This window comes from Oncorhynchus gorbuscha, linkage group LG01, assembly GCF_021184085.1.
Source record: "Oncorhynchus gorbuscha isolate QuinsamMale2020 ecotype Even-year linkage group LG01, OgorEven_v1.0, whole genome shotgun sequence".
NCBI classification, from domain to species: domain Eukaryota; kingdom Metazoa; phylum Chordata; class Actinopteri; order Salmoniformes; family Salmonidae; genus Oncorhynchus; species Oncorhynchus gorbuscha.
This window is the reverse complement of record NC_060173.1, coordinates 37,911,363-37,933,037: the sequence shown is the minus strand read 5'-3', so window position 1 is coordinate 37,933,037 and position 21,675 is coordinate 37,911,363. Positions and strand designations below refer to the sequence as shown.

General features: G+C 43.9%; 1 protein-coding gene across 1 annotated transcript in view; it reads left to right on the top strand.

Moving 5' to 3' along the window:
• The window catches only part of LOC124037105 (partitioning defective 6 homolog alpha-like), a 45,705-nt gene extending 34,775 nt beyond the window's left edge, over positions 1-10,930 (top strand). The window contains exon 3 of the mRNA XM_046351752.1: positions 6,337-10,930. Coding sequence (XP_046207708.1) covers positions 6,337-7,244 — 908 coding nt within the window. The 3' untranslated portion in view covers positions 7,245-10,930. The remainder of the gene's footprint in view (positions 1-6,336) is intronic.
• The last annotated feature ends 10,745 nt before the right edge of the window (positions 10,931-21,675 follow it).

Below are 21,675 nucleotides of genomic sequence, written 5' to 3'. Positions count from 1 at the left end.
TTGTTTTCAACCACTCCACAAATTTCTTGTTAACAAACTATAGTTTTGGCAAGTCAGTTAGGACATCTACTTTGTGCATGACACAAGTAATTTTTTCCAACAATTGTTTACAGACAGATTATTTCACTTATAATTCACTGTATCACAATTCCAGTGGGTCAGAAGTTTACATACACTAAGTTGACTGTGACTTTAAACAGCTTGGAAAATTCCAAAAATGATGTCATGGCTTTAGAAGCTTCTGATAGGCTAATTGACATAATTTGAATCAATTGGAGGTGTACCTGTGGATGTATTTCAAGGCCTACATTCAAACTCAGTGCCTCTTTGCTTGACATCATGGGAAAATCAAAATAAATCAGTTAGGACCTCAGAAAAAAAATTGTGGACCTCCACAAGTCTGGTTCATCCTTGGGAGCAATTTCCAAACACCTGAAGGTACCACGTTCATCTGTACAAACAATAGTACGCACGTATAAACACCATGGGACCACGCAGCCATCATACCGCTCAGAAAGGAGACACGTTCTATCTCCTAGAGTTGAACTTTCTTTGGTGCGAAAAGTGAAAAGCAATCCCAGAACAACAGCAAAGGACTGTGTGAAGATTCTGGAGGAAACCGGTACAAAAATATCTATATCCACAGTAAAACCTCTTCTATATCAACATAACCTGAAAGACCGCCCAGCAAGGAAGAAGCCACTGCTCCCAAACCGCCATAAGAAAATCCAGATTATGGTTTGCAACTGCACATGGGGACAAAGATCGTACTTTTTGCAGAAATGTCCCCTGGTCTGATGAAAAAAAAAATAGAACTGCTTGGCCACAATGACCATCATTATGTTTAGAGGAAAAAGGGGTAGGCTTGCAAGCCGAAGAACACCATCCCAACCGTGAAGCACAGGGGTGGCAGCATCATGTTGAGGGGGTGATTTGCTGCAGGAGGGACTGGTGCACTTCACAAAATAGATGGCATCATGAGGAAAGAAAATTATGTGGATATATTGAAGCGACATCTCAAGACATCAGTCAGGAAGATAAAGCTTGGTCGCAAATGAGTCTTCCAAATGCACAATGACCCCAAGCATACTTCCAAAGTTGTGGCAAAATGGCTTGAGGACAACAAAGTCTAGGTATTGGAGTGGCCATCACAAAGCCCTGACCTTAATCCTATAGAAAATGTGTGGGCAGAACTGAAAAAGCGTGTGCGAGCAAGGAGGCCTACAAACCTGACTCAGTTACAGCAGCTCTTTAAAAAAAATGTACCTTTATTTTACTAGGCAAGTCAGTTAAGAACAAATTCTTATTTTCAATGACAGCCTAGGAACAGTGGGTTAACTGCCTGTTCAGGGGCAGAACGACAGATTTGTACCTTGTCAGCTCGGGGATTCGAACTTGCAACCTTTCGATTACTAGTCCAACGCTCTAACCACTAGGCTACCCTGCCGCCCCTCTGTCAGGAGGACTGGGCCAAAATTCACCCAACGTATTGTGGGAAGCTTGTGAAAGGCTACTTGAAACGTTTGACCCAAGTTAAACAATTTAAAGGCAATGATACCAAATACTAATTGAGTGTATGTAAACTTCTGACCCACTGGAAATGTGGTGAAATAAATCAAAGCTGAAATAAAACATTCTCTACTATTATTCTGACATTTCACATTCTTAAAATAAAGTGGTGATCCTACCTGACCTAAGACTGGGAATTTTTACTAGGATTAAATAGAATTGTGAAAAACGGAGTTTAAATGTTAAGGTTAAGGCTAAGGTGTATGTAAACCTCCAACTTCAACTGTATGTTATTAACACAAACATACAGATAAATGTAAACTGTACCACACACACTTTCCATAACTGGCAAATGTTTATAGTATTGGCATATATACTGTATACACAGTGAATATACTGGGTTTTCTGTGTATTCTCCATGTTGGAAGAGCTTTTCTGTTGTGACCAGAAGATTGTTTTCACTTCATAGTGTTGAGGTCAGGGTTCACAGCTAGTCTGGCCAGGCTGTCACCCACTTGTTATGTCTCATGCCCTCTAGTTGAGCCTGGATATACATCAAATCCTAATTTTATCCATCCCTTCATACAACAGCCTGTGGCTTTGGTCAAATCTGTTTGTTGTCATCCATAAAACCTATTGGCAATTACTAGCCACGAGCTAAGTGTGCTTTTACCAGTGTTGAATGTTAGGATCATATCCACTGCATCCTCCATGATACACATTAGTCATACAGTGATCTCCCAAAGCTCTAACCAAACAGGGAAAAGCTCTCTTTCTTTTGCCATGGCCTCTCTAAGGTGTTGATAACTTCCTATGTTTCACTCTCTCAGCAGGCAGTGCTCCACATAACCACATCCAGACCTCTCCTCCGTGTCTTTCTGAGAAACAGGATCACACAGCACATCCTTCTCCGCAGTTTAAAAATAACTTTAAATATTCTCTCCTCCCCAGCAAGTGTCGCTTCACATTTAGAACAGAGCCCTGAGTGGTTCCTCCCTGTGCTGCTACCTGCCAGCTAGCACTAAAAAACAACACATTTAGTTTATTTCTGTCACACCAGAGAATGTGTCAGGTGGGTGTGATGATAGAGCTAGGCTGTCTTGTCTGTTTAATGTAAACAGTGGGGACTGAAGCAGTGATTCATCTGACTGGTATGCAATCTGATTCTGTTTCACAACCTCTGACCCCTCAGTAGGGGTTGACAGTTATGGAAATCCTCACTGTGTCCTTACACATACCCCACTACCCCTGCTCCATCTCTGACTGACTTTCTGTCGCTGGGGCAGGTTCTGAAGTACTGTTTTCCTGTTCCCAGCAATCTCTGCTCTCAATCAGCACAAGGTTGCTCTGTTGTCCAGACTTCTGGCAGTCTCTATGGGGGTGCCACAGGGTTAAATTCTTGGGCCGACTCTCTTCTCTGTATACATCAATGATGTCGCTCTTGCTGCTGGTGATTCTTTGATCCACCTATACGCAGACGACACCGTTCTGTATACCTCTGGCCCTTCTTTGGACACTGTGTTAACTAACCTCCAGACGAGCTTCAATGCCATACAACTCTCCTTCCGTGGCCTCCAACTGCTCTTAAATGGAAGTAAAACTAAATGCATGCTCTTCAACCGATCGCTACCTGCCCGCCCGTCCAGCAACACTACTCTGAACGGTTCTGCCTTAGAATATGTGGACAACTACAAATACCTACAGTTGTGGCCAAAAGTTTTAAGATTGACACAAATATTAATTTTCACAAAGTCTGCTGCCTCAGTTTGTATGATGGCAATTTGCATATACTCCAGAATGTTATGAAGAGTGATCAGATGAATTGCAATTAATTGCAAAGTCCCTCTATGCAAAGGAAGTGAAACCCCCCAAAAAAATTCCACTGCATTTCAGCCCTGCCACAAAAGGACCAGCTGACATGTCAGTGATACTCTCATTAACACAGGTGTGAGTGTTGACGAGGACAAGGCTGGAGATCACTCTGTCATGCTGATTGAGTTCGAATAACAGACTGGAAGCTTCAAAAGGAGGGTGGAGCTTGGAATCATTGTTCTTCCTCTGTCAATCATGGTTACCTGCAAGGAAACATGTGCCGTCATCATTGCTTTGCGCAAAAAGGGCTTCACAGGCAAGGATATTGCTGCCAGTAAGATTGCACCTAAATCAACCATTTATCGGAGCATCAAGAACTTCAAGGAAAACAGTTCAATTGTTGTGAAGAAAGCTTCAGGGCGCCCAAGAAAGTCCAGCAAGCGCCAGAACCATCTCCTAAAGTTGATTCAGCTGCAGGATCGGGGCACCACCAGTACAGAGCTTGCTCAGGAATGGCAGCAGGCAGGTGTGAGTGCATCTGCACGCACAGTGAGGTGAAGACTTTTGGAGGATGGCCTGGTGTCAAGAAGGGCAGCAAAGAAGCCACTTCTCTCCAGGAAAAATATAAGTGACCGACTGATATTCTGCAAAAGGTACAGGGATTGGACTGCTGAGGACTGGGGTAAAGTCATTTTCTCTGAATCCCCTTTCCGATTGTTTGGGGCATCTGGAAAAAAGCTTGTCCGGAGAAGACAAGGTGAGCGCTACCATCAGTCCTATGTCATGCCAACAGTAAAGCATGCTGAGACCATTCATGTGTGGGGTTGCTTCTCAGCCAAGGGAGTGGGCTCACTCACAATTTTGCCTAAGAACACAGCCATGAATAAAAAATGGTACCAACACATCCTCCGAGAGCAACTTCTCCCAACCATCCAGGAAAAGTTTGGTGACGAACAATTCCTTTTCCAGCATGATGGAGCACCTTGCCGTAAGGCAAAAGTGATAACTAAGTGGCTCGGGGAACAAAACATCAATATTTTGGGTCCATGGCCAGGAAACTCCCCAGACCATAATCCCATTGCGAACTTGTGGTCAATCTTCGAGAGGCAGGTGGACAAACAAAACCCCACAAATTCTGACAAACTCCAAACACTGATTATGCAAGAATGGGCTGCCATCAGTCAGGATGTGGCCCAGAAGTTAATTGACAGCATGCCAGGGCGGATTGCAGAGGTCTTGAAAAAGAAGGGTCAACACTGCAAATATTGACTCTTTGCATCAACTTCATGTAATTGTCAATAAAAGCCTTTGACACTTATGAAATGCTTGTAATTATACTTCAGTATTCCATAGTAACATCTGCCAAAAAATATCTAAAGACACTGAAGCAGCAAACTGGAAATTAATATTTGTGTCATTCTCAAATCTTTTGACCATGACTGTAGGTGTCTGGTAAGACTGTAAACTCTCCTTCCAGACTCACATTAAACATTTCCAATCCAAAATTAAATCTAGAATTGGTTTCCTATTTCACAACATAGCATCCTTCAGTCATGCTGCCAAACATACCCTTGTAAAACCGACCATCCTCCCGATCAAAATAGCCTCCAACACTCTACTCAACAACTTGGATGCAATCTATCACAGTGCCATCCGTTTTGTCACCAAAGCCCCATATACTACCCTGCCACTGTGACCTGTACGCTCTCGTTGGCTGGCCCTCGCTTCATACTCGTTGCCAAACCCACTGGCTCCATGTCATCTATAAGTCTTTGCTAGGTAAAGCCCCGCATTATCTCAGCTCACAGGTCACCATAGCAGCACCCACCCGTAGCATGCACTCCAGCAGGTAAATCTCACTGGTCACCCCCAAAGCCAATTATTCCTTTGGCCTCCTATCCTTCCAGTTCTCTGCTGCCAATGACTAGAACAAACTGCAAAAATCACTGAAGCTGGAGACTAATATCTCCTTCACTGGCTTTAAGCACCAGCTGTCAAGGCAGCTCACAGATCACTGCACCTGTACATAGCCCGTCTGTAAATAACCCATCTAACTACCTCATCCCCATACTGTATTTATTTATCTTGCTCCTTTGCACCCCAGTATCTCTACTTGCACATTAATCTTCTGCACATTCTACCATTACAGTGTTTAATTGCTATATTGTAATTACTTCGCCACCATGGCCTATTTAGTGCCTTACCTCCCTTAACCCACCTCATTTGCACATGCTGTATATATACTTTTTCTACTGTATAATTTATTTTATGTTTGTTTATTCCATGTGTAACTCTGTGTTGTTGTTTGTGTCGAACTGCTTTGCTTTATCTTGGCCAGGTCGCAGTTGCAAATGAGAACTTGTTCTCAACTAGTCTACCTGGTTAAATAAAGTTGGGGAAAAAAAGAAACAAAAGTGTGTGTGAGGGACAGACAGACCGAGAGGAGAAATGGGTTGAGAGCTATTGGGAGTGGTAACTATGAAAACAGTGGAATAGAGACTCACTGTTTTTGAAAATCTCAGGTCAGATTGTTGACATCATAGAAATGAGTATATAACTTCACAGGGCCTCTATGGTTGACATAATATTTGATCTTAACGAATCCCCAGAGAAAAGCCAAAAGAAACATACAGCAGGATAAAGTGAGACCACTGCATTCTATATCAATAGGTGTATTTGTAAAGTAGGGAAATGAGACTTCCTTCTTGAGAGTTGAAAGGTGAACTTTCTCCACATCTTAAAGTTGGGTTTTGACGGTTTACGCATGGAAAGACAGACGGAGGCATTAGAGGAGATTTAAAACCTGTGCTGTTTCCCTTCCTTTTGCTCTCCAACTGACCAGATTTACCCCCAGGTTAGCTGTTGACATCTTGAACATAATCCCCTTAATTTCTCAGAGCATACTACCATTATTTGATGGTCCATATTTGGAATGAACTGAGACTCTGGTGCTGCCTTGTCATTTTATGTCTTTGTCTGACATGGCTTTTGTCTGTGCCTCTCTCTGTCCTGTAGATGTGGATGAGCCTGTGGTCTTTGCCACCAACTCCCTGCAGAGGAGGAAAAAAGGCCTGGCAGGGTTGCGCCCAGCTCAGCAGAAGTCCAAACCAGGCCTGATGATTGGCCTTCCCCAGGATTTCCGCCAGATCTCCTCCATCATCGATGTCGACATCCTGCCCGAGACACACCGGCGTGTCCGCCTGCACAAGCACGGTACCCACAAGCCCCTGGGTTTCTATATTCGGGACGGCGTGAGCATGCGGGTCACGCCTCAGGGCGTGGAGAAGGTGCCTGGTGTCTTCATCTCACGGCTGGTGCGTGGAGGCCTGGCTGAGAGCACAGGCCTGCTGGGGGTCAACGATGAGATCCTGGAGGTCAACGGCATTGATGTGGCCGGCAAGTCTTTGGACCAGGTGACAGACATGATGGTGGCCAACAGCCACAACCTGATCGTGACGGTGAAGCCGGCCAACCAGCGCAACAACGTGGTGCCCCGGGCAAGCAGGGTCTCGGCAGGGGGGAACAGCTCCTCTGGATCCGTAGGCTCCGCATTCTCCCATGACTCAGCCCCCAGCACTGCCTCTCAGAGTGTCAGTCACCATAGCAACAGTAACAGCGTGGTGGAGGGCGACAGCGACGAGGACGGAGACGGAGACCTTATCATTGAGACTGACAGCCTGCCACCTTACCTGCCCCATCACTGTGTGTCCAATGGTAACGGCAGCCACAGAGAGTCTCCATTGTCCTCGTCACTGGGGCAACGGCCCCTCCCCCAGAGCATGTCCCTGCCCAGCAGCGGCTCTCTGTCAGACAGCAAGGCCTCCCTGAGCTCCATGACCACCCCTACACACAACGGCAGCCCCACCAAGACCAGCAGCAGCCAGGAGAGCATGAGAGAGGATGGGAACATCATCACACTGTAAAACCCGGACATTAATAACAGAAGACAAAACATCACAATTGGAGAAAATCAACACATGAACGTTATCTGAACATAAAACAACAATTTTAATTGTTACCTCATAACGGAAAACAACTCATTACAATGATAAAGGCAATGATGATGGCTTTAACGTAAAAGTATCTGATGTGTATTCCATGCAACTAAACACTGTGGAACCAGCAGTCGCCATGTAAGGAACTCAGTGGTCAGTGTAGTGTTTAGTTGATGATCGCTGTCACCACCACCATAATGGAAGTGCCTTACGGCTTTCCGCACAACTCGCCTTATTTTTATCACTTCTATTTTACTTTCAAACAAGACCACCTCTCACTTCGATTCTAAACAGTGCCGTTGGGTGTCAGTGCAAAGGTAACGATTGGCAGAAGGAGAAGCAGACAGAATGTGAAATGTTATGTCTGTCTGTCTGTCTGTCTGTCTGTCTGTCTGTGTGGAACATAGCCCTTTTCTCTTGCTCATCCTGCATTCTGCAATACTTCCTCAGCATGTCCAAACAGTGTGTTCTCTTCCGTGTCAGTGACAATCATTGCTGATTGTGCTGCTGGTTGTTCGGCTGCTGAGCTGACAATAGCTTTTATCATAGAGGAATAGGCGACGCGAGGTTTTACAAGATCTGTCCACGAAAATAAGCCCACAAAGTGAGGAATTTTTGTATGAAGGTGCATGAGAGTGTTGAATTTGGTCATCAAAAAATGCAATTGCTAATTTGCTAGGTGAGGCTTATTTTATCGAATAGAAATTTCATAATGGTTAGGTTGTTACGAATGCACTGATATGAGTGGACGCACGTAGCGTTTCCGGCAACTTACCCAAAAACAACTTTATATCAGAGAAGTGCCTGTTGTCATAGAGATAGAGGACTCATCATGGATATAACCCGTTTTACCATGGACATTGCCATTGAGGGCTTCCACCATTTTAAAGTAGTCAATTGGGTTGGGATTTTTATGAGTTGGAGGCAATAAGCCAATGAAGAAAACAAACTACTTTAAAAAGCCTATGGTGGCACAAATACAAATAAGTGTCCTCTATCTATCTCTATGGTCTGTTGTTCACACGCGTCTGCCCGCTTATTGGCTAGAATGGTCCCACCTGATCTTGCCTCCCATCTTTGAGGACATGGATTTCCATTGTTAGTGCTCACTCAAATATCTTGTCAATATAATAGACCGTCTTTGCTTTTATTCCTCTGATTAGAAGTCATTGTGAATTGGATTCACTTACAGCACATCTCAAAACATACCGGTCTTCCTCTGCTCATCCCCAGGAGGAATGTCATGGTATTACTGTACACACAACACAACAAAGTCAAGTGAGGCTTTTACAATGTGTGCTTTGATCCCTGAGTCCCTTCTGAACATCCCTACTTCAATTCAATACACAAAGTTATGGCATATCATACTCTTTTCAAGGAAAATATGTAATGGGGCTGTTAATCATCACAGTGTTAGTATAGGAAAGAGGAGGGAAATATGGTCCCCTGTGTCCCGATGTAGAGGTAAAATCATATTTATTTGACTTTCAAATAGTGACAAAGATTACACACTGACATGGGGTTGCATTATAGCAGTATATCCAACCAATTGAATCTGACTCAGAACCATCTTCAAGAGAATACCACTGTCTTTTATTTACTTTACAGCCACCAAACACTTGCCTCATCTAAAACATAGTCAGGTGATTTGGCTTTGTATTCCTCTCTCATAGTATCTGCTTCAGTGAAGTCAGGGGTTGCTTGGAGTTATAGAGGTCCCAGGATGAAACATTAGATCCTGGAGAATTTCCCTGGCAGACTTGCTATCTTGCTTTTAGATAAACCAATTCCATTTTCCTTCAGGACAAGGTTTCTCTCCCCTGACAATTTGACAGAGGGGGAACACAACAGAAATAACATGGAGTGCTGTTGCTCCAGAAGGTCACGGCCTCTTATAGACCCGGCTGTCTACAGGCCCACTTGTGACTGCCGTGTTTTTGTGTAAAATAAGGAAATTCCTTTCATGTTTGAAAAGCCTAGAGCTCTGCACATTGGGACCTTGTTCATACAATTAACTCTCTTCTTGATATATAAACCAGAGGAGCATGGGGAGGGAAGGAGGAGAGTGTTCCTCTTACTTTTGAGGCTTTGGGTATCATCTTGCAGGGAGAGCTGTGAGGCAGACGGTCTAAAATCTACAAGCTTGGCCTCCCGAGTGGTGCATCAGTCTAAGGCACTGCTTCGCAGTGCTTGAGGCATCACTACAGACCTGGGTTCGATCCCAGTCTGTGTCACAATCTGCCATGACCGGGAGTCCCATAGGGCGGTTTACAATTGGCCCAGCGTCACCCGGGTTAGGGGAGGCTTTGGCTGGGGGGGCTGTACTTGGTTCACCGCGCTTTAGCGACTCCTTGTGGCAGGCCGACTTCGATCGTCAGTTGAACGGTGTTTCCTCCGGTGTTTCCTGCAGCTGTCTTCCAGGTGTTAAGGAGGTCATGTTTCAGAGGACGCATGACTCAACTTTCGCCTCTCCCGATTGAGTTACAGCGATGAGACAAGATCGGAATTGAAATTGGGAGAAAAGGGGGGTTTAAAAAAAATCTCCAAGCTTATGGTTGTTGGTTCTGACCCTCACTACTCCTGAACACAAGGGCCCCCTGACCCTCTGTTAGTACTGGAGTGAAGGAAAACTTTGACTGCCCTCACAGCTAGCAATGCCCACGACCTCCAGGCTAGGTGATGGGCTGTGTCTGTTTCTGGCTGTGTCTTAATGTCTGGAGTGAATCACAAAGACAGCAGGAGCATCAGATGACCTACCACACCAGAAGGACAATATTGTGTTTTACATGGACATGATGTAGCTGTAGGTCAGCACTCAATCTGGAACCAACTGGAATATCACTGGAATAACACAAGTTCATTAACTCCCCATCTTAATGTTGACTTAGATTATTTAATTGACCAATAAGACACAACAAAACCAGCAGAGCATGAAGACCTCCTATGGCCTGGTCGTTATTGTTTTACTAGAGCTGCAGTTGTGTGGGTCACTGGCACTGCTGCACCAGGTGGCAGCCAGGTAGCATGGTACATTAATTAACCTGAGAATGGAGATGTTCACTTTGATAAGAGGGGAGGGGCAATTATCTATTGAAAGAGGCCATCATAAGATGCATTTTTAAAACTTGTTCTCTTTATAATCCAAGAAACACAAGTACATAGTCCTTGGACATCCTTGTAGAAAATACAAGAGAATCACCTTCACAGATACAGTATGGTCTTTTAATCTACTTACAGAAATCTGCACTCATCTATAACAGAAAAGCTACCACGTACTGTACTGAATAATATTTTCATGTATGTAATTGTATATGTATAAATACAAATGAGAAATTATATAAACAAGGGATTTTTTTTGATTCACTGGGAGATTTTGTTGGAAAATTACATTTTATAAATGTGTAAAATATGGAGAGTATTTTTCTTATTCTTGTACTTTTATTTGTATATGAGAATCCTGGAGAGGACATTTCTATTTCTTTGAGTACCGGGAACCAAACGGAGGAACAAAGTGTTTATATGAATCTGATGGGTCAGGGTGTACAATACTGTGAATGTCATATAGAGATATGCTGTTTGTGAAATTACATATTATAATAAAATATTATTTTAAAAAATTACAATATTCTGATGTTTTTTTGTGGTCGCATAGGAGTTAGGCCCCACCTCTCTCTCTCACTAACTCAATATGCTTTAAAGGCCCAGTGCAGTCAAAAACATAATTTTCCTGTGTTTTATATACACTTTCCATGACATGGACTGACCTGGTGAAAGCTATGATCCCTTATTGTCACCTGTTAAATACACTTCAATCAGTAGGAAGGAGAGGAGACAGGTTAAAGAAAGATTTTTAAGCCTTTATACAATTGACACATGGATTGTATATTAGTGCCATTCAGAGGGTGAATGGGCAAGACAAAAGATTTCAGTGCCTTTGAACAGGATATGGTAATAGGTGCCAGGTGCACTGGTTTGAGTGTGTCAATAACTGCATTGCTGCTGGGGTTCTCACACTCAAAAGTTTCCCATGTGTATCAAGAATGGTCCGCTACCCAAAGGACATCTAGCCAACTTGACACATCTGTATTTGTATTTTGTATTAATATTTATTATGGATCTCCATTAGCTGCCAAGGCAGCAGCTACTCTTTCTGGGGTCCAGAAAAATTAAGAGAATTATACAAAGATTTCACAACACATTAACGGCCCATGTACACTAGCACAAGATGGCAGGTGGTGAAACATCGCTTCCCATTCATTTCAATGGAAGGAAGGCGGAGAGGGCTGGGGACCTTTGGGCGGCGCGAAGGTGGCGTGGGAGGTGGTGAAAAAGAAACTTTTCCCAACCTTATGCAAATCACCAGCAGCGACCGCTGGGCGATGACCAATCATATAGAGTGGTTCCCATGATGAATTTGATGCTATGCGACCCAAGGCTGGAGACATTCTTCAGCAAAGATGGCTGACAAAAATACTAGGATGGAAGCAAATGTAAGTGATTATAACGTCATAACGAATCTTTGTAACAGTCTTTGCTTCCATCCTAGTATTTTTGTCAGCCTTTCGGAAAAGCCTTTTGGAAAAGCTGACCATGACTCCATTTTGTTGCTCCCTGCCTATAGACAGAGACTAAAACAGGAAGCTCCCGCGCTCAGATCTGTTCAACGCTGGTCCGACCAATCTGATTCCACACTTCAAGATTGCTTCGATCACGTGGATTGGGATATGTCCCGCATTGCGTCAAACAACAACATTGATGAATACGCTGATTCGGTGAGCGAGTTTATTAGCAAGTGCATTGGCAATGTCGTACCCACAGCAACTATTAAAACATTCCCAAACCAGAAACCGTGGATTGATGGCAGCATTTGCATGAAACTGAAAGCGCGAACCACTGCTTTTAACCAGGGCAAGGTGACCGGAAACATGACCAAATACAAACAGGTTAGCTATTCCCTCCGCAAGGCAATCAAACAAGCTAAGAGTCAATATAGAGACAAAGTAGAGTTCCAATTCAATGGCTCATACACAAGAGGTATGTGGCAGGGTTTACAGTCAATCAGAAAATCAGCCCCATCGCGGACCAGGATGTCTTGCTCCCAGATAGACTAAACAACTTCTTTGTTCGCTTTGAGGATAATACAGTGCCACTGACACGGCCCGCTACCAAAATCTGCGGACTCTCCTTTACTGCAGCCGACGTGAGTAAAACATGTAAACGTGTTAACCCTCGCAAGGCTGCAGGCCCAGACGGCATCCCCAGCAGCGTCCTCAGAGCATGCGCAGACCAGCTGGCTGGTGTGTTCACGGACATATTCAATCAATCCTTATCCAAGTCTGCTGTTCCCACGTGCTTCAAGAGGGCCACCATTGTTCCTGTTCCCAAGAAAGCTAAGGTAACTGAGCTAAACGACTACCGCCCTGCAGCACTCACTTCCGTCATCATGAAATGCTTTGAGAGACTAGTCAAGGACCATATCACCTCCACCCTACCTTACACCCTAGACCCACTCCAATGTTCTTACCGCCCCAATAGGTCCACAGACGACGCAATCACAGCCATACTGCACACTGCACTAACCCATCTGGACAAGAGGAATACCTATGTGAGAATGCTGGTCATCGTCTACAGCTCAGCATTTAACACCATAGTACCCTCCAAACTCGACCCAGCCCTGTGCAACTGGGTACTGGACTTCCTGACGGGCCGCCCCCAGGTGTTGAGGGTAGGTAACAACATCTCCATCCCAGTGATCCTCAACATTGGGGCCCCACAAGGGGGTGTACTCCCTGTTCACCCACAACTTCGTGGCCATGCACGCCTCCAACTCAATCATCAAGTTTGCAGACAACACTACAGTGGTAGGCTTGATTACCAACAACAACGAGACAGCCTACAGAGAGGAGGTGAGGGCCCTCGGAGTGTGGTGTCAGGAAAATAACCTCACACTCAACGTCAACAAAACAAAGGAGATGATCGTGGACTTCAGGAAACAGCAGAGGGAGCACCCCCTATCCACATCGATGGGACAGTAGTGGAGAGGGTAGTAAGTTAAGTTCCTCGGTGTACACATCACGGACAAACTGAATTGGTCCACCCACACAGACCGTGTGGTGAAGAAGGCGCAGCAGCGCCTCTTCAACCCCAGGAGGCTGAAGAAATTTGGCTTGTCACCAAAAGCCCTCAAATTTTTTACAGATGCACAATCAAGAGCATCCTGTCGGGCTGTATCACCGCCTGCTACGGCAACTGCTCCACCCACAACCGTAAGTCTCTCCAGAGGGTAGTGAGGTCTGCACAACGCTTCACCGGGGGCAAACAGGACACCTACACCACCCGATGTCACAGGAAGGCCATAAAGAACATCAAGGACAACAACCACCCAAGTCACTGCCTGTTCACCCCGCTATCATCCAGAAGGCGAGGTCAGTACAGGTGCAACATAGCAGGGACCGAGAGACTGAAAAACCACTTCTATCTCAGGGTATCAGACTGTTAAACAGCCACCACTAACATTGAGTGGCTGCTGCCAACATACTGACTCAACTCCAGCCACTGTAATAATGGAAAGATTGATGTAAAAAATGTATCACTAGCCACTTTAAACAATGTTTACATACCCTACATTACTCATCTCATATGTATATACTCTACTCGATACCATCTACTGCATCTTGCCTATGCCATTCTGTACCATCAGTCATTCATATATCTTTATGTACATATCCTTCATCCCTTTACACTTGTGTGTATAAGGTAGTTATTGTGAAATTGTTAGGTTAGATTACTCGTTGGTTATTACTGCATTGTCGGAACTAGAAGCACAAGCATTTTGCTACACTCGCATTAACTTCTGCTAACCAGTTGACAGGAATATGTTAATGTCGAGACAAACGATTATACATATTTTTATCATAAAGTTAAGTTACGAAAATCGCAATTTAGCAAGCTTGCTGACGAGCTAACATTAGCCCAACTAGCTGGCTAGCTTTATGGGTGTTGTGACATGAGTATGAAATTGTAATTCTGGTTGTTTAATGTTTTAGGGACTCCTGAAACAACCAGCAAACCAGGCAAACCAGGCGGTGAAACAGTGGATGTAAAGAATCTAGCTAGGTAAAGCATTTACTGCAAATTGAATGTACAATTTTGTAAGCTATCTACAGATAGATGAAATAACGTAGCAAGCTAACTATTGTTGATTGTGCAGTGGAAGATAAAAATACATTTATGCCTATGGATGTGTAGTTAGCCATGTAGCCGATCTGTGTATGGACCCTAAAACGTTTGTTATACATATTAGTTCAGAACTTAGCTAAGAACCTTGACTATCATTGTAATTCATATATACAGAAATATAATTTTAAAAAACAGTACACTACACATCCTATGCATCATGTAAATACTCTTAAATCAGTTCATTTCGATATCTAATTTCCTTAATCTGCATTGATCTGATAAACACAGGACAGGTGTAGTATTTCATCAAATGAGAGTCTTAATTTCAACCAGTAGAGAATGTGAAATGCTTTATTGGAAGTTCATTATCCAAGTGTTGTAAATTCATACTTTACTTCAATGCACATCTGTTGTGCATTATAAAAACAGAGGAAGAAAGAGAGGTGTAAAAGAAAGGGAAAGAGGTAAGAACATAGGAGCAGAAAAGGCAGCATATGATTAATCACAGTGCTACCCTAATATTCTCTCAGTTCATCACAATTACATAATAGTGTCTCTAGTGGTGTCTCCTAACCAGCCTTGGGCTCCCAGTCAGCCCGAAGGTTATCTTAAAAGCAGGTGGCGATGATGGGACTGGGAGTTGGCGTCCTCTCTCACATCAAAACATACCTGCAGACGAGAGACCGATGGAGAGAGAAATATAATTTTTTTAAGCACAAGGCTTAAACATCCTAACACTGTCAGTCATCATAATTATCAGGAGGTGAAATGCAAAACTGACCTTGGATCATTAACTCTGGGACTACTGCTTCTCTATCTGTATTTCAATATAAAGCATCTCTTTAATAATACTTTCTGTTGACCTGGCCAAGTGAGCACTCACCTATGGTCATGCTGTGCCCTCTTGTAGCCAGTTCAGATGTGAGAGGGGTTCACCGACACAGCTGATATAACCTAAATGATTTAGGGAGAAGGGGAAAGAGGAGAGAGACTGTTATTGAGAAAATAAGGTAATTAAAGAGAGAGTTCAACATGAATCTGTGTGTGTGGCCTCATCTGGTGTCTACACTAAGTGGCTTCACAGTACTTTATGCCGAAAAACATGGATACACGAGGACAAACAATATAGCATCACAAATGAATACATAAATACCACTTGAAGCTTGATGATGAGTTGACCATTTGAATTAGCTCTGCAGTGCTGAGGCAAAAACAAAAATGTGCACCTCGAGTCCCCAGGACCAGGACTGAGAACCACTGCTCTTCATTGAGACCTCTTCATCTGTAGACAGGCTTTCATAGCCTTCTTTACCCGAGGACAGAAAACCTCACAAGAAACAGACTTCATTATACTCAAATTACACTGCACTGAATATTATGTTACTATTATCTATGTTACTAGTTATTATTATTATGTTACTAGTGTCACGAACCGGCTCAAAGCCCGTAACAAAGGGAGACAACGTGGAGATAAGGAGTAGCAAAATATGTATTTATTAACTAAAGCAACTAAGTATAATATACAATGGTGTGTGTAATCAGTAATCAGTAGTGTAAGTGAGTGTTTTGCATGCATGAATGTGATAATGCAGGGTGATGAAAGGTGCCAAAGCAAACAAACAAACGGCCACCAAGAACCACAACACAATCTACAAAAGGTGTCTGCATGGAGAGAGTCTCCTCCATGAATGGGGAAGTGGTGTATTTATCCTGGGAGACACCGGGCCCAGGTGTTTCCCATGTAGCTGACGACCCTCCCAACTCCGCCCACCAGCATCCTAATAAGGAAATAACAGAGAGAATACGGCAGACAGAGTGGGAGGGTCGTCACACTAGTACACCTACCCTATCCAGAATAGCCTTCTCGCTCACATTGAAAGTTGGGACTACTAATGTTAATGTTATCCTTACACCCTCCTCCATGGCTATTAGCTAGCTACCTACAAATGCATTTGGAGTTTTTTTTAACATCAAGATAGCTAGCTAATATTTAGTTAGGTAGCTGGTGATATTTCATTAACTTAGCGATCTATCTATACAGTATGTCAAGTTGGTTAGATAGCTAGATAGTCAACTAGCTAAGTTAGCTCATTTGAGTTAGCCTGTACTGTAACGTTAGCTAGTTAGCTAATTAAACAGGTTTTTTTTACATTTTCAAAATGTATTGACTTACTTGAATAGGTTCACCCAGCCTTGTGGACAATTGGAAACAGGGCAGCAAAGTGTGTTTGTCAACAGAGTGTTTTAGAGCATATTACTATTGAACTATTTACCCATTTAATAACCAGACCTTCATACCAACTTGCTATGCTGAATTATTGACGCACAATTGAACGTGCTACTAAACTCAGAAAAAATAAATGTCCTCTCACTATCAACTGCATTTCTTTTCAGCAAACTTAACAGTTGTAAATATTTGTATGAACATAACTGAGACAGAGACACCCCACTCTTCCACCAAGGCACCTGCAAGTTCCCTGACATTTCTGGGGGGGAATGGCCCTAGCCCTCACCCTCCGATCCAACAGGTCCCAGACGTGCTCAATGGGATTGAGATCCGGGCTCGTCGCTGGCCATGTGCAGAACACTGACATTCCTGTCTTGCAGGAAATCACACACAGAACGAGCAGTATGGCTGGTGGCATTCTCATGCTGGAGTGTCATGTCAGGATGAGCCTGCAGGAAGGGTGCCACATGAGGGAGGAGGATGTCTTCCCTGTAACGCACAGCGGTGAGATTGCCTGCAATGACAACAAACTCAGTCCGATGATGCTGTGACACACCGCCCCAGACCATGACGGACCCTTCACCTCCAAATCTAATTTATTTATATAGCCCTTTCGTACATCAGCTGATATCTCAAAGTGCTGTACAGGAACCCAGCCTAAAACCCCAAACAGCAAGCAATGCAGGTGTAGAAGCACGGTGGCTAGGAAAAACTCCCTAGAAAGGCCAAAACCTAGGAAGAAACCTAGAGAGGAACCAGGCTATGTGGGGTGGCCAGTCCTCTTCTGGCTGTGCCGGGTGGAGATTATAACAGAACATGGCCAAGTTGTTCAAATGTTCATAAATGACCAGCATGGTCGAATAATAATAAGGCAGAACAGTTGAAACTGGAGCAGCAGCACGGTCAGGTGGACTGGGGACAGCAAGGAGTCGTCATGTCAGGTAGTCCTGGGGCATGGTCCTAGGGCTCAGGTCCTCCGAGAGAGTGAAAGAAAGAGAGAATTAGAGAGAGCATATGTGGGGTGGCCAGTCCTTTTCTGGCTGTGCCGGGTGGAGATTATAACAGAACATGGCCAAGTTGTTCAAATGTTCATAAATGACCAGCATGGTCGAATAATAATAAGGCAGAACAGTTGAAACTGGAACAGCAGCACGGCCAGGTGGACTGGGGACAGCAAGGAGTCATCATGTCAGGTAGTCCTGGGGTATGGTCCTCCGTGAGAGAGAAAGAGAGAGAGAAGGAGAGAATTAGAGAACGCACACTTAGATTCACACAGGACACCGAATAGGACAGGAGAAGTACTCCAGATATAACAAACTGACCCTAGCCCCCCTACACATAAACTACTGCAGCATAAATACTGGAGGCTGAGACAGGAGGGGTCAGGAGACACTGTGGCCCCATCCGAGGACAACCCCAGACAGGGCCAAACAGGAAGGATATATCCCCACCCACTTTGCCAAAGCACAGCCCCCACACCACTAGAGGGATATCTTAAACCACCAACTCACCATCCTGAGACGAGTCTGAGTATAGCCCACAAAGATCTCCGCCATGGCACAACCCAAGGGGGGGCGCCAACCCAGACAGGACGACCACATCAGTGAATCAACCCACTCAGGTGACGCACCCCCTCCAGGGACAGCATGAGAGAGCCCCAGTAAGCCAGGGACTCAGCCCCTGTAATAGGGTTAGAGGCAGAGAATCCCAGTGGAAAGAGGGGAACCGGCCAGGCAGAGACAGCAAGGGCGGTTCATTGCTCTAGCGCCTTTCCGTTCATCTTCCCACTCCTGGGCCAGACTACACTCAATCATATGACCCACTGAAGAGATGAGTTTTCAGTAAAGACTTAAAGGTTGAGACCGAGTTTGCGTCTCTGACATGGGTAGGCAGACCGTTCCATAAAAATGGAGCTCTATAGGAGAAAGCCCTGCCTCCAGCTGTTTGCTTAGAAATTCTAGGGACAATTAGGAGGCCTGCGTCTTGTGACCGTAGCGTACGTGTAGGTATGTACGGCAGGACCAAATCAGAGAGGTAGGTAGGAGCAAGCCCATGCAATGCTTTGTAGGTTAGCAGTAAAACCTTGATATCAGCCCTTGCTTTGACAGGAAGCCAGTGTAGAGAGGCTAGCACTGGAGTAATATGATCAAATCTTTTGGTTCTAGTCAGGATTCTAGCAGCCGTATTTAGCACGAACTGAAGTTTATTTAGTGCTTTATCCGGGTAGCCAGAAAGTAGAGCATTGCAGTAGTCTAACCTAGAAGTGACAAAAGCATGGATTTATTTTATTTTTGGACAGAAATTTTCTGATTTTTGCAATGTTACGTAGATGGAAAAAAGCTGTCCTTGAAATGGTCTTGATATGTTCGTCAAAAGAGAGATCAGGGTCCAGAGTAACGCTGAGGTCCTTCACAGTTTTATTTGAGACGACTGTACAACCATTAAGATTAATTGTCAGATTCAACAGAAGATGTCTTTGTTTCTTGGGACCTAGAACAAGCATCTCTGTTTTGTCCGAGTTTAAAAGTAGAAAGTTTGCAGCCATCCACTTCCTTATGTCTGAAACACATGCTTCTAGCGAGGGCAATTTTGGGGCTTCACCATGTTTCATTGAAATGTACAGCTGTGTGTCATCCGCATAGCAGTGAAAGTTAACATTATGTTTTCGAATAACATCCCCAAGAGGTAAAATATATAGTGAAAACAATAGTGGTCCTAAAACAGAACCTTGAGGAACACCAACATTTACAGTTGATTTGTCAGAGGACAAACCATTCAGAGACAAACTGATATCTTTCCAACAGATCTAAACCAGGCCAGAACTTGTCAAATCGATCCAGCTCCAGAGTACATGCCTCGGTGTATCGCTCATTCCTTCGACAATAAACGTGAATCTGACCATTACCCCGGTGAGACAAAACCGTGATTCGTCAGTGAAGAGCACTTCTTGCCAGTCCTGTCTGGTCCAGCGACGATGGGTTTGTGCCCACAGGCGACGTTGCCGGTGAGGACCTGCCTTACAACAGGCCTACAAGCCCTCAGTCCAGCCTCTCTCAGCCTATTGCGGACAGTCTGAGCACTGATTGTGTGCGTTCCTGGTGTAACTCAGGCAGTTGTTGCCATCCTGTACCTGTCCCGCAGGTGTGATGTTCGGATGTACCGATCCGGTGTAGGTGTTGTTACACGTGGTCTGCTACTGCGAGGATCAGCTGTCCGTCCTGTCTCCCTGTAGGGCTGTCTTAGGCATCTCACAGTACAGACATTGCAATTTATTGCCCTGGCCACATCTGCAGCCCTCATGCCTCCTTGCAGCATGCCTAAGGCACATTCACGCAGATGAGCAGGGACCCTGTGCCTCATTCTTTTGGTGTTTTTCAGAGTTTATATATCTCTATATGCACCTTGGCATAGATTGGCATGTCTCTGGAACTCTATTGGAGGGAACCGCCACCATTCTTCCACAAGAAATTCCATAATTTGGCGTTTTGTTGATGTTGGTGGAAAACAGGCGCCACTCCAGAATCTCCCATAAGTGTTCAATTGGGATGAGATCTGGTGACACACACATGTAGAACCACCTGATTTTAATATACTTTGTATCCCTAATTTACTCAAGTGTTTCCATTATTTTGTCAGTTACCTGTATGTGCTTATATAACAAATAAAACCAACAAATATCCAATACAGAATGTAATAACGTTCAGAACCTAATTCAACAAATACAAATTGAAAAGGACTGACTGACTTATTCTCGCTCTCTGTTTGATTGTGTCTCATAACATTCCAAAAGCTGCTGCCCACATCGAGCAAATGGGAGTCACACGACCCACACCAATAGCACAGGCACTACCAATACAAACCCTCAGCGACCTCTGTGGGTCATTAACTCTAATTGTGGAGGATATAACAATGTCCCTCCCATAGATATTTTAAGTTCCTGTGACATTATTATATTAATTTAGGATGATTATTTACTGCTGGTATAGCTGCAGTTAATGCTCACAAAGGCAAGAAGTGATTGCAAAACCAGATAATATCAATGTCCTTCTTGCCCATCACTCTGGATGTTTATATTACATCTCAGACACTAAAAATGTCCCAGACTAAACAATGAATGTTTGTATCGGTGTTAAAGAGTGTATTCAAGAATGAGAGAAGGCTACCTGTCTTTTTCTCTAAGTACTCCCCTACAGCTATTCACTTTTAGGCTACTTGAGTCATTTTCTATTCAGTTATCTTTACTTTTACTCAAGTTTGAGAATTGGGTACTTTTCCTACCGGTGGCACAGCATACACTTTATAGGCTACATTGTATAAACCACGACATGATTGGATTTCTTCATGGTTATAATCTCATTCCAACTGTTCAGTAACGTTTACCGCACACGCTTCAACATCCTCACCTTATCTGCCTTTATGTTTATGTGGTTACTTTTGTCACTCACTGGCTGCAGTGAAAATCTCTCCCAAAACCAAGTAAATATGGCACCAAGAGAACATTGCAAATATCTCTAGGAACTGAGGATTTTCTAACATATTTCCATGTTTCAAATCACAGTATATCAACAAAATAACCTATTATCTGATTACATCGTCACTCCACTGCAGTGGATTAAAGGCTGTGATGATCAACTGCAAGTTATGAGGAATATGTTTGCTCTTTGTGGGTTCATCTGCACCCATGGCTTTCAGAAGGTAGCCAGGTTAGTGCCTGAAACAAAAGCTTATTTGAAATAATTGATCTCCCATGCATTTGTGATATATGTATTGCAAGGGAAACGGCACAACATTCACTGACCATAAAAATGTTTTTGTTTTATTTTAGCAAGGTTTCAGCCTACAATGGCCTTCATCAGAATAATCACACAAAGTGAATGGCCCTCCATTTCAAAGGGATGACACTCGCTTTGTGAGTTATCTTGGAATTGAAAAAGTTAGCAAACACAAAAGCAT